This window comes from Erithacus rubecula (genome assembly GCF_903797595.1).
Source record: "Erithacus rubecula genome assembly, chromosome: 2".
Lineage (NCBI taxonomy): Eukaryota > Metazoa > Chordata > Aves > Passeriformes > Muscicapidae > Erithacus > Erithacus rubecula.
This window is the reverse complement of record NC_136685.1, coordinates 71,132,135-71,145,627: the sequence shown is the minus strand read 5'-3', so window position 1 is coordinate 71,145,627 and position 13,493 is coordinate 71,132,135. Positions and strand designations below refer to the sequence as shown.

General features: G+C 37.6%; 1 protein-coding gene across 18 annotated transcripts in view; it reads left to right on the top strand.

Moving 5' to 3' along the window:
* Positions 1-11,672, top strand: part of AFDN (afadin, adherens junction formation factor) — a 112,886-nt gene extending 101,214 nt beyond the window's left edge. For 5 of the 18 annotated variants that reach the window (XM_079299304.1, XM_079299292.1, XM_079299305.1 and 2 more), the window contains 4 exons: positions 1,938-2,072; positions 4,229-4,520; positions 8,681-8,759; positions 9,505-11,672. In XM_079299304.1, the coding sequence (XP_079155430.1) occupies positions 1,938-2,072; positions 4,229-4,520; positions 8,681-8,759; positions 9,505-9,649 (651 nt within the window). In that variant the 3' untranslated portion in view covers positions 9,650-11,672. Of the gene's footprint in view, positions 1-1,937; positions 2,073-4,228; positions 4,746-8,680; positions 8,760-9,504 lie in introns of those variants that run through there. The other 13 variants (XM_079299295.1, XM_079299296.1, XM_079299297.1 and 10 more) reach the window with 6 other exon arrangements.
* The last annotated feature ends 1,821 nt before the right edge of the window (positions 11,673-13,493 follow it).

Below are 13,493 nucleotides of genomic sequence, written 5' to 3'. Positions count from 1 at the left end.
AGCAACTAGTTACTGAACATAAAGAAATGAAATGGCATATCTTAATAGTTGCTGTATTCTCACTTCTGCCTTCCATATAATTTTTAGCCATTTTCCTCTAGGTATTTAGAATAGCCTCTGACCTGCATATAGGTGTCTTCACAATTCTTATGGCTCAGATGTTTACAGCAGTTCCTAGGTGGGCAGCTCGGTGACTTTCGCCTTCCTTCTTTAGTTATGTTCAGAAGACTATTTAAAAAAAAAACAACAAACAGTCCTACTTTAATTTAGTTGAAAATTCTTTCTTGTTTAAGTGCTTTGAATAGAAATATTTACTTCTAAGCAATAAGGCATCCATGCCATAACCTGAGAGCAGTAACTGCCATGTTCAAGGTATTTTTCTAAATTTAGTTGGGACAGGAATTTTCCAGCATTTTCTCACCACGCAGATTTTGCTTGTGTTTTCTTCTCTTTTTTTTTTTTTTTTTTTTTTTTTTTTTTTTTTTTTTTTTTTTTTTTTTTTTTAACTCAGAGGAAATGACTTCTCTAGTATAAACTCTTGTGAATTACTGCCTGTCTTTCCTTTTGACAGCAATATTATCTCCTTTGCTAAAATAATGTCTTTCTAATAACAAAGACAAGAAGTCTTAATCCAAGCAGGGAGTTGGTTAGCTACTCTGTTCCTTGCTCTACCATACAAACTGAGCTTGATCTTTGTATTTGTCATTTTCAGTTAGGAATGACAAAGTTTTAGCTCTAATAAGGGGACTTTACATGGACATAGCATCCTCTGGAATACATTCACTAAATTAATGCCTAAATTAAATTAATTTTGTTCTTTAGCTTTCTTGCTCAAAAATGAAATTAGCCAAGCTGTTTAGACTTTTTTATTAATTAATTGGGGGAGGAAGACACTTACATGAAGGTTGTCCTCACAAAGTCTATTAAGATTTAATATCTCTTTCTGTCTTGTACTGCTTTGTGTCCTAGGGGTCTTTTTCTGTAAGTGAAATTGGATTGTAAAATAATATTCAGGAGTAGAAAAGTATCCCTGTTACATGCAGTTTATAGCAAGATCACATAATTTGTTGATTTATACTAATAAGAATTAAAAAAATTGCATGGAGGAAAAAAAATTAGTTTGAAACATATGCTACAGTAGGAAATAATACAACCTGTAGTCCAGCTAATTTCTATTTGTATGATTGTGCCAGTGGAAATTCCTGTCCATCAAGAGCTTACATACCACTAGTTCTAAAGAGTCATGCAAAGTTTGGATTGTGCTCAGTTTTCTTATCTGTGCAGCATCATATGCATATATAAACTAGTATTGTCTCTTGGACATGAGTTGTTCTTATGAGCTGTTTAATCCCAGTAGTCAAAAGTTTTCTTTCCTTCGCTCTCTGCTTTTTCCAAAACACATCTGCTGCAGATACAGTGGGAGACTTTATTTATCTCCTGAGACTATTTGCAGATTTGCTGAATGAGCCTGTTACTTTAAATGGATTGACCCTTTGACTAATGAGTCATGATTTTCCGGTGCTTAAATTCTAATCCAGATTGAAAAAAACAGTTGACTGCCGGAGCTGTGGACTGTTGCTCCCAAGTATTTAATTTCACTTTACTATACCTATGAGACTAGGGTTGTTGAAGCTCTTTGGAACATGAGTCACCTTAGTCTTCTGCTGGGGTTCATACATGACTACTAAAAATGTCTCCCTGTGTAATTTGTGCTTTTATGTATGTAGTTCTGTTCACCTGTTTTGGTTTTTTTTTTTCCCTTAGGGATTTTAGGTAATCCAATGTAACAAAGCATACTCGTAATGGGTGGAAATTATATTGATGGATCTGTAGCATAACGTTTTCTACTGAATGAGTTATTTTTAGATGCCAGTATTTGGTTACCTTTTTTAGCCATCTTGCCCATGTGAGTGACCAATTAAAATTGTGTCTGTTAGTTACAGGATGAAGAACGCAGACGGCAGCAACAGTTGGAAGAAATGCGGAAACGAGAAGCAGAAGACAGGGCCAGGCAGGAAGAAGAGCGCCGACAGCAAGAGGAGGAGCGGTCCAGGAGAGAGGCTGAAGAAAAGGTTGTGGTCTTCTGAGTGCCACAGGGGTTCTTGCAGGCTTTCCTCTTCAGCCTGGCCAGTACCAGCTCAGTGTTGGGTCAGCAGGGTTTAAACACAGTAGCCTTGCTGATAAGGCTCATGGCCCAAGGCTTCAGTTTGTCCAATCCAAACCAAAAAGTGATTAAACAAACAGCCCATTCCTGCTGGTTGGAGTTGACTGGTATTGCAGAAATAGTACTGTGGGCTTAGAGCCTGAAGGTTTTTAGCAGTGGCAAGGCTCTTATTTCAGAGCCTTTCTGAAAATTATGGAAAAATCAGGTACTTCCTGTTTGCCTTCAGCTCCTGACATAAGTTGCATACCTTCTTCATTATCATGGCTCATTTAGTGCTGTTGGGTTTTCCTGTGTCCCAGAGATGGCACTTAGATATTTCCATAGTATTTTTAATATAGATACAGACAGAAGAATGAAATACAGTAGAGTAGTGATGAATGTTCCATACTGGTTTTTATTCTTGCACTGTGGGAGGGAAGTGGTTTCTGGAAAGCAAGTAAATAATTTCAGCAGATAAGTGTGCAGTCAAATTATAAAAATTCAGGCTTGTAGGTTTCTTTGAAACATTATACATTACTATGAGAAGCTTTACTGATAAAACTAAAAGACAAAGCAACTTATTTGACTCAGCAAGTTTCTTAAGACCTTTTTGTTCCAAGAGAAAGCATTTGTTAGTAACAATTACTTCATAAAGAAGAAAGAAAGCTAGATTTTCAAGTTGTTCATCTTGGAAGATTGAACAAATGCATTTAAAAAGCCCCCAAACCTTACTTTTCAAGCTTTGTTAAATTGTTTCCTATAAACTATATAGGTTGATGAGTGCAAGAAGTGGTAATAAGACAAAAGTGAGGAAAGTGTATATGGAGTGAGAAAAGTATTTAAAAATATACTAGGGAGCTTCAAAAAATGCATCCAAGAGAAAACAACTATGGCTTTCTTAACTTTGGACAGTGATGCAGCCAAATGACATTTGGATCACACTTGAAAGAGTTTTCACTGACAGATGTTGGCTGAGATACTTCTACCAACTCAGAAATCAGTACCATCAGTAAAAGGGTTTTAGAGCGTAGTGAAAGGAGATGAGTTTCACATCTTTGCTGTAGATGAACAAGATCAGATCGATTTATTATTTTTTCAGGATGACTGACTCAGTGTTAGACAGATAAGCAGATAAGGTGGATTTTTTAAAATATGTGGATTAAAACCAGAAATTATGGTCATTCCAAATGTCGTATATTCCCAGCAGAAGTTATACTATGCTTATACCCGAAGAGTTTAGTAACACACATACAGTTTCCAAATACCACCTCATTTGTTATGAAACTACTGAATAAAGCCTTGTATTAATTTACAATGTGTCTGAGACAAGAGCTGAACAGAATTAAATGCTATGTAATTTAAAAACAGAACAGTCTTTTAAAGAGGAAGAATACATAGAAGATATTTCATGACCTTTTAAATGGTCAGTAACCTCATATAAATATCATTAGCCTAGTTTTTGTTTTAAATGCTTTTTAACAGCATCTTTTTGATGCCTGTTTTGGAAAAGTTCTTTGTAATCGATTTTTGTGTGAAAGTAGTTTTTTCTGGTGTTTATACTGGAAGGTTTGTTACGAGTCATCTATTCCAGTGCTCTGTTGGCTAATTTACATTGTATAAGCATGAAACAAAATTACCAAGTTCCTTTTTTAAGATGGTAGCTAATTTTAGTTATTTTCTTCTCCCACAGATTCTCTACAGCTTTAGTAAATCTGCACCTTATTAACTGTAGTTACAGTTTGAGTAATAAATGTTGAAATGCCCTTAGTTTATACAGGCAGTTCCCTTAGTGACCACAGGCAGTGGTAAATCTGTAAATAACAGCTACACTGTGTTATTGGCTGGCTGCTGGTGTTTTGCAAATGAGACAGTCTGGCCACTGGCCAAATACCAGTGCACCCATGAAAATCATTCACTCTTAGTAGTAAATATTCTTTGTACGAGTCCATATAGGTGCCCTGCTAATTGCTAGAAAGGGAGACAAAAATGATTGAGGGAAGGTGTTTGTAGCTCAGTGATGGAAAGCCTAAATCTCATGGGTTGAAATGTCTGACCACTGTATTTCTGTTTCCTCTGGGCTTTCAGAGGCGCCAGGAAGAGGAGTATTACAGTCGCTTAGAGGCTGAAAGGCGCAGGCAGCACGATGAAGCTGAACGAAGATTGCTGGAACCTGACGAGCCTGGTCTGTACAGACCTCCACTTCCACGGGAATATGAACTCCCATCCCCAACCCCTTCATCTAACGCTCCTCCTCCCCCACCTCAGCGAAACACCTCTTACCTCAAAACACAGGTCCTCTCCCCTGACACGATTTATACTGCCAAGTTTGTTGCATACAATGATGATGATGAGGAGGAGGAGGATTCCAATCTAGCAGGTCAGGATAAGTACTCCAGCACAAGAAAATCTTATGGTGACTTTCCTCCCGCCACCCTTAAGCCACAGCAGCCCTCCCGCCAGCCTCGCCCAGTTTCAGATGGCATCTTTCTTTCCAACTCATTCCAGTCATCTCCTGTCAATGCCAACAGTACTACTGTCAAAAAAAGCCAGCCCCCGCCCCCATCAAACAAACCAAGTTTCATCCATGCCAGCAGCTCTAAAGGTAGAAACAACGAAATTAGTCATCTCTACAAAACTATCCTCATATTTTCAACTCCAGTGCTCTAGATGCAATCACTTATTTTGTGATTTTCCCCTCCCTTAATCACTTTTCACTCTGGTGATCTAACTTAAATTCTGATTTTAATATGAATCCTTCAATTTTTAATTATTTTGATCTCTCAAATTTTCTTGCTCTTTACCCAAACTTTTCAAAAGCAAAAATTCCATCTTTCATGTATGAATCATAAGTGATTTAAACTGCTACTCAATCAGTTTGAAGTACTGTTGGTTTTGGCTTTCACTCTGTATCTCTAAGTGATTTGTTTTGTATGACTGACCACTGTTTACTCAGGGCATCTGGAAGTGCACCTTTCTTGAACACAGGAAACCTCACCTAATGGGTTCATGGACAGAACTTATCTTCTGCTTTGTTATTGGTACCAGGGTTCTCTCTCTTTTAATAGTGCGTGCAAATGGCTTTGAAAATTACATTTGTAGATGTAGTTCTTAAATACACAAGCACCAAGAGAAACACAGGTCTTGCAGTTAGCTTCATGTATTAGGCACCATTCCTGAAGTTCTGGTTTGTACAGTGCAGTGTCCTTGCAGAGAGACAAAAATCTAAATTTCATCTTAGTACTGTTTGCTTTACTCGTTCCCTTCCCTTTTACACCTCTGTGTTTCTTTGACTTCTCATCTTGTTGTATAATGCCAAGGCCAGCCATAATGAAGTTTAATTTCAGTTAGAGCTCTAGCTGCCAGTAACTTCAGCAGCATATTTTACCTGCAGAATACTAGTTGAACTATACTCCTGAATTCAAAGCTAATTCAATGCAGAGTTTTGGGATTTTTTTTTTAACTGGTGCTGTACCGGAGAAATCTTCTATACTTGACTCTTTGAGTGTGTCTCGCTCTGATGAGATTGAACTTTATTGATACAATACTTTGTCTTTAAGCAGCAGCCTCTGCTGGTACTTCTGCATTTGTTTTCTTTTATATTCTTTCGAAGACCATGACAATCTCCTAGTTTATTCTTTTTACTTACACTGGAGGTTAACAAGTGTCTGACAATCAACTCTAGGTGATCAATTCATCTTTCTAAAATGAAAAGTCACCTGAGATCCCAAGGGAAAGTTGTTTATGCTGGCTTCTAGCTGAATGGTTAACTTTTTTGCTGGATTCAAGTCTCAGTGGCGCAGGTGGAATCCTATATTATGTTATATCTCTCATCACTTTTTCGGCCACCTAACAAATTAGGAAAATCACTCACTTGCTTTATTCAGCAGTGTGCCCTGGGCATAGGGAGGATATAATCTTCCAAATTGGTTCCATCTATTAGAAGCACTTATAGTCCAGCTGCTATAGTATGTGAATCTGATTTAGGATATATACGAGGCCACTGAGCTTCTTGTCCACATCCTTGTCAGCTGAGGCTCAAGTCATCGTTTTCCTACAAGGAAAATTAACATCTTTTCCTTTGCAGGGCAAATTAGCTTCTGCTACATTGAACTGCTTCCAGTGCTGAAAAGAAGCTCTGCACAGTATTACATAGTTCTTAATATTGCTGAAAGGACAGGCTCAGTTGCAAATACTGTCCCACTGGTGCAGTTGATGATTAGTAGTTCCACTGTTTGTGGTCAGCACAACATCCAGGTTGCATAAAAAAGTATCCACAGTGATTCTCCTGTAAAGGCAGGAGAAGCCTGGTCATTTACATTGGTGTTGCCTGTGAGATCTCAGGATGTAGTAGTCTCTGTGGTAATAGCCTCTCTTCTGCAAGCCCATCTGTCACTCCTGTCTGGCTCTGTAATAGGTTCTGAATCTTAAAGGAAGGTGAGGGAAGATTTTAGGTTTTCAAGTGTATTTTCATTAGACTGGAGTATAAGTAGACGTTCTGGACACTACCTGCTGTGTACTACCATTGTACCTAACCATCATGTATGTGAAGCCGCTGATAAACACACAGCCAATTTTGTACCAGAAGGACTTCAGCTTTTGAACTCCAGATATCACAAAGAATTAAGAATATCCTGAAATGGCAAGCTTCTGACATGAAACATTAGTAGTGTATGCCTGTAATGAATTCTTTTTTCAAGGACTTTATTTTTCTAGAAATTCCTATTTGAAACTGACTGTAATAAAATGTGCCTTCCATCACAGCACATAGGCTTGCAGAAGCCCTTGCTTCCCTTCCCTGTTTGGCACTTTGAAAGCTGTACATGTAATGAATTAAGCAACCCTAGAGCCATCAGTCACTAGTTGTCACCACCACTCTCCTGCCTCCCATCACCCACAATCCAGAATGCCATTTAGTATATAATTGCATTTCTAATCCTGCTTTCTGTTAATTTTAATTGAAAAATTAATCTCAGGAAAGTGAAATGTTCAGTGGTATTGTGTATGCACATTTGTTTTTCCTGGAAAACAATTGAAAGGACAACTTACAAAGATTTGGTTAGGGTTTTGGTAACAATTAAGAAGTATTGTAGTATGATGCTTCGCCTTTAATAGCCTAATTCATAAACCATACAACTAATTCTGAATACTCTTATTTCATAATTTTTAAACTAGCTATGAGAACAGGTTAACTTCACTTGATTGCTCAAGCTTCTCTGAAGACTGCCTGCGTAACGTACAAAGCCGTTTGCACAAAATGCAGAATTCACTGTGCAGTTTGACCATCTCCCATCTCGCTGACTCTGTTACATTCCTGTCCTTTACAGCTCTTTCCTGTTCTGAGTGTTAACTCTAGTAAACCATGCTTCTGCAAATTTTGCTCTCGTGCCTTCTTCCACTGGGTGTCTGAAGACCATTGAGTCTTTCAGCTCACCAAGGAAAAAGTCAACACCCAAATGAAAACCACTATCCTAATGAAACTATAAACTACAGCTTGTGGATCCAGCCACAAGCTTTTCAAAGTAGGGAAGGCAGTACTTACAGGAATGTAAGACTCACAGTTGAGAGGAAAAAAATTTGATATGCCTGACATACCTAGTACAATGTGGTTTGCTGCAAATTTTTGGTGGAAAAAATTTGGCCTACAACACATTAGCTAAATTGGCTTGTATATTCTAGCCTCATTCAGAACTTTTTCTGAATATTTCTGGGAAGTTAGATGTACCAGTGGAAGAAGCAAACATCTCCTTTTGTACCAAAGAAGGTTCACAAGACATAACATGTATGATACTGAGACCACAACTGTCTGAACACAAATCTGAGTAGTGTGCTGACACTTCTTTTTACTCTTATCCTCACGGATATTAAGAGAATATGGTCTTAAATATCAACTAAATTATTAAACTTCTGATTGAAAATAAAAGGTTTTGTCTTGTGGCCTTTACAAAGAATTAATATAATGCGTAAAACTTGTGTGTTATATTAACTTAAAGGTGCAGTGCTGCAAGAGTTCCTGAAATTTAAATTCAGGGGTGGGAAGAAGGGGCCATCTTCTGAGTGATACTATGTGCATACTAAGACTTAACAGAGAATAAAATTCTGATTCTGCCAAATTGCAAAGATGGTATATAGTAATCTTTGCTTACTTTTAGCCTCAGAAAGAGAGGAGCTACAACTAACTTATTTCCTGTGGAGTTTGTCACAGGATAATGAAGAGTGTTGCTCTCTTTGAGCAGCTGTTGATCTCCTTGAGCAGCTGTCTGTTGTACAATAAGCCATAATAAGATAAAGACCATGATTTGGCATGTGCTGGATAATCCAAACAAAATGAATTTTGACTCAAAATTAGGCCATTTTAAGAGGGCTGGAATTTTTTAGTACTGGGATTAAATATTCTAGAGGTCAGATGACCTCTATTATTTATGATTCTCATTGAGATTGTTTCTTGAAAGCACTGCACCTTTTTGAAGCAATACAGTATAAAACTTCTGTGTTATAACTGCAGTCCTTAAACTTACCGCTTACTTCTTTTTCCATAAGGAATAAATTCATACACTGGATCTACAGGAGCAGCTGCTGGGGAAGTTTATCGGGATCCAAGAGACAAAAGATCTAAAAGGTGATATACAGAAGTCCATAAACTTTTATAAACTGACTTTGCTAACTTCTGCAGTATTTTCATTGTATCTCTGGGGGCTACTCAAGAATTCTGCTGTTGGCTCTATTATGGGTTACTGTAAAACACAACTAAGTTCTCTCCACAAGTCCTTAGATGATCTGAAGCTCTGCTGAACAGCAACGAGTTTTGTCACTACAACTAAGTAAACAAAATGGTCACTGTAAATGAGCAACTTTGGGTGGTTTAGGTGTTTTTATAAGTCTGAACAGTACCTCTCCAGTGGGATTCTTACCAAATTTGTAATAAGCATAAATAATATAAGCTGTATATATATATCTCATACAGGCTTTACCATGTAGCATACTGAAGATAGGACAATGAAAGCTTTGTTTTCAGTGCTTTTACTTAGAAATGTGCCACCACAGAAAAGTTTGCTAGTTTAGCCAAAGCAGTAATGCTGTGCTAATACAGGCAGAGCCTTAGTTTATACCTGCCATTCATGTTGAAAACTGGCAAGCATTTCCATTTATGTTTCCATTATTTATGCAATAAATGGTCAAGTCATACATTTCTCTTAAGTGATAGCACAGTGTCAGAGTGTGTGAGGAACAAAACCTTTCAGAATGCAGAACGGAAACTCCTTTGCTGTAGTCAAAGAAGCTGTCATTATGTGTCATCAAGAATGATTATGTTTAAGGATCTTGTAGAGGAGAATTATAAAAAATACTTTTTGTTTCCTTTGCAGTCAAGATGCAGATTTACCTGGAGCACCAGAAAACTTGACGTTCAGGGAACGCCAGCGACTTTTTTCACAGGGTCAGGATGTATCTAATAAAGTAAAAGCTTCTAGGAAACTAATGGAACTGGAAAATGAGCTGAACACAAAATAAGATTAAAGCACCTTATCAGATGTAATGAATGATCTCCAAATTGAGGGATTGAGATTGGGGGCACACTACTAAGTTTGAACAGAAAATGAATGTTTTCTGAAAGGAGTGACTTTGATTCCTCTATATCTAAGACTGTTAATTAAGACTTAGAGATGTTGCAATAGCAAGAAAACTGATTACTTTGCCAGGAGCTTGTGGTTTATACAATGAAAGCACTGTAAATTTTTAAAGATATGAATCACGTGAAGGTAACTTTTTTCTGTTTTGGGGGTTAAGTTCTTTTGCACCAGACCAAGTAGCACTTGTCAAAGATAAGTTCTGTTTCCTGGTGTTTTACAGACACACTTTTGTTTTAGCTGCTGAGCAGAGAGAGTGAGAATAGCTTGAACTGCCTAAACTAAGCTGTGCACTAGAAATTAATATTTTAGGTTGTTCGACAAGAAGCCAATGTCTGGGCCATCTTAAATAAAGTTTCATATGCAAGTTTGACATGCTGTATGGTGTTCATGGAAGGAGCAGCATATCAATACAGATCTTACCATTACTTAGTACTGGCATAACACACATTCTCTAGATAGATTCTCTTGGAATAAAAATGTTTCTATTCCTATGTATTTGTTGGGTCTAAAATGGATGCCTAAGATTTTATCTGTAGTTATGGAAAAGTCTTTGTTCATGCATCCGTACTATATGTGCTTCAGACTTTGCAAATGTGAAGATAACAACGTTTGGATAATTGTTTCATTTAAAACTACATAAGCAATAGATAGCAGGCTACACTTAGTGGCCCTTCATCAGCTAGGACCAAAATGTTAGTAGTGTGTTAAAGGCGAGGATTCCAGTTAGAAGGTGAGCAGAATACATGGGTATGTTTTCTGAGAAATTCAGATTAGAAGTTAGGCAGTTGGGCCTGGAACAGTATTGATAAGTCTGTTATTGCCAGTTCAGCAATAGATTTTTGTTGTCTATGGAGATGTGAATTGACATATTAGAAAAGAAGATGAAGTGTAAAGCATCAAATACAATACTGCAGTCTGGAAGTGGGAACGTTCACAAGGTCATTAATAGAGCTGATGTGCTAGCAAGGCACCACCCCTGCTCACATGAGGAAGCAGTGCTAGCGAGCTCCTCTTCCATCTAGCTGGCTTTACTGACGTCCTATTACTGTTGTACTGAAAGCCTTTTGGCAGTTCAAGCTATTTTTACACACTGTTATAGCCTTATTTAATTTTAAATTGTTAATCTTTTTCCTCCCACTGTTTCCTCAGCTATGCTTATGTGGCTGATGATGTTGGGAATAAGGACCTCATCAGAGTCTTTCTCATTGTGTGATGTTAAGACAACATATATTGTGATTCCAAACAAATTTTCTATTTGACAAAGCCCTTTACTGGCTTTAGATGATTTTTTTTCCTGTATCATATTGTTCTCTTATAAATATATATTTAGGGATTTGTGCACACTTCCAAATACAAAGGGGTAGACTTTCACTGCCTTAGGAAAGAAATCACTTTTAATAAGAGTTGTATGATAAATAAATGCAAGTTAATGAATTGGAGTGTAAATATTTTTTACGTATTCAGGTTTCTTATTTGAAAGTGTGCTTTTACCGTTTCACCTGTTAAATATGAAGTAGAAGATTAAACTGGTTCAAAGTGTTAATGAAGGATCTGCATGCTTGCTATGTCTGTTCATCAGCAAAAGCAAGCCTCTCCCAATTTATCTTGAGAACACTAGCAGCCTTACAGTGACAAATTTTTCTTGAGGAAAAAAACTTATGCTGTGGCTGAATTACTGTTGCTGCTAGACTCTGAAAAAAGCTTAGCAAAAAAAATACCTATAACCTTCAGTTGAGTGGATTTGGCCGCTATTGGGCATTCGGGTCAAGTGTGAATATGTGTAAAAGTGCTTTTCATATTTGTCTGTGCATTATTTGAAAAAAAACATCAAAACTGCTGTAGTTTCCCATTTCTACTGTATTTCACTTGCAACCTATTTTTAATAAAGTTTGTATTGTATTTAACTTTGCATTAAATGTTTTTTGTATTCTTATTTAGTTCTGTATTGCTAACAACATTATCATAAACCAGAGGGGCTCTTAATGTGTTTTGCCTTGCCTGTCCTCTTAAAATATATTTACAAGCAAAGTCAGTGTATCTCATATGAAAATCTCAAATTAATTTTACATGGAGAATCAACAGAGGCTGACCTTCACTAATCAGATAGGAGAATTTCTTAACCTAATGTTTGGTATAGTGCTGACTTGAAGGAAGTGATTTTTACAGCTTAACCAGCAATTTACGAAATAGTAAATACCAATGGTGTCCATTTACACACTAGTCATACAGTATTTGTATCTTCCTCAAGTGCAAAGTTGTTTTTCTAAGAGCAAAGAGGAGCCTAGAACACGGCATCTCTTTGAAAGTAAATAGTGTATGCAGAGTTCCCACAGGGATTGCTGTGGTTAATGGGAGTCAGCAGTTCAAACTCTGCTTGGGGAGGGAGCCAGGCCCCAGTGAAGTGCTGTAGATGCCTTCAGCTGTAGATGCTGTACATCTGCTGAAGATGGGATTGAGAGCCACTTGTAACCTCAGAAGAACTCAGCTTTTAATTTTGAATGTAGACCAGAAGAAAATGGAAACAATCCATTGCCCTTCTGTATGTGAGTCCCTCAGTCCAAACAAAGGAGCCAGTGCAAGCAAAAAATGGTTTATTTGAGATTCTTCAAAGCAGAGAATCAGTGTAGAAGGGTGTGCTGCAGTACAGTTTGGCAGCATTTCTAGAAGATAGCTGGACTTTATGATTATTTCTTGCCCAGTTCTCACCAACAGGCTGTTTTGTTCCCTGCCCATCAAGCAACCTCTCCTAAGCTTTGGAAATAGAAAGAAGATCCATAAGGAGATTTACTGCTGTTATCATCAGTTACACATCATACTGAGATATTTTATTTTTCTACTGATGGGAAAATTTTCAGTACTATTTCATCTTCAGAGGTGCACAGAAAAATTACTAAATAGGAGTAGTGAATACTCCGTTTTAGGTTACTACTTCAAGGAGTAATAACAAATTAAGTCTTGTCTGTTACAGCTGACAGAAACAAGATCCTTAATCTCATTAATAGTGGGAAAAATCCACAGTAAGGGAGACATTAACCATTGCATTTCAGAGGTGATCCTTCTGGATGAAGCTGAGTTTTGCTGGAAAATAACGTTGTTCTGACTTGATTGCTGCTGCAGGATAAGCATTGCATATAAAATCATAGCTCATTGTCAAGAACTCTGAGTCACACCCTGCAAGCAACTAAATCATCCTCCCCAAAATAGCTGATACTGATTAAAATCCTGTCTGCCTTACTTAGTGTCAACATCTTGTAACATCCACACCATTACAGCACTTTTGAACTGTTCTTTAGCCTGTATCCATTTGTCAGTTCTCATTTTTCAGTCAAAGCAGAACTAGTTGCAAGGAGGAACTGCTGAGTTACACTTTTGTGTGCCAAACCTAACTGCCAACAGCCAGTTGGGTCTTTTTTTTTCAACAGAGGCTACGGATTATAGTAGCTTGTTGAAGATGCAGGATCCCATAAGATGGTGGATAGAGCTGCACAGGGTGTTTGGTTTGGCCTGTGATAGATGGGCTGTAAGGGAGCACTATCCCTTTTGTACCCAACATGGAGGGATTCACTGCTGTGTGTCTTTGGATTTTCTACTGCCCACATAAGAGTACATTTGCCATGTTCAGTAGGCAGTAACTTGAGACTGCTATTTTGCAGAACTGGATTCCTCTGTAATTATCATGTTGGTTTTCATTTAAAGAAAAAACAAACCCAAACAACTACAGTGCA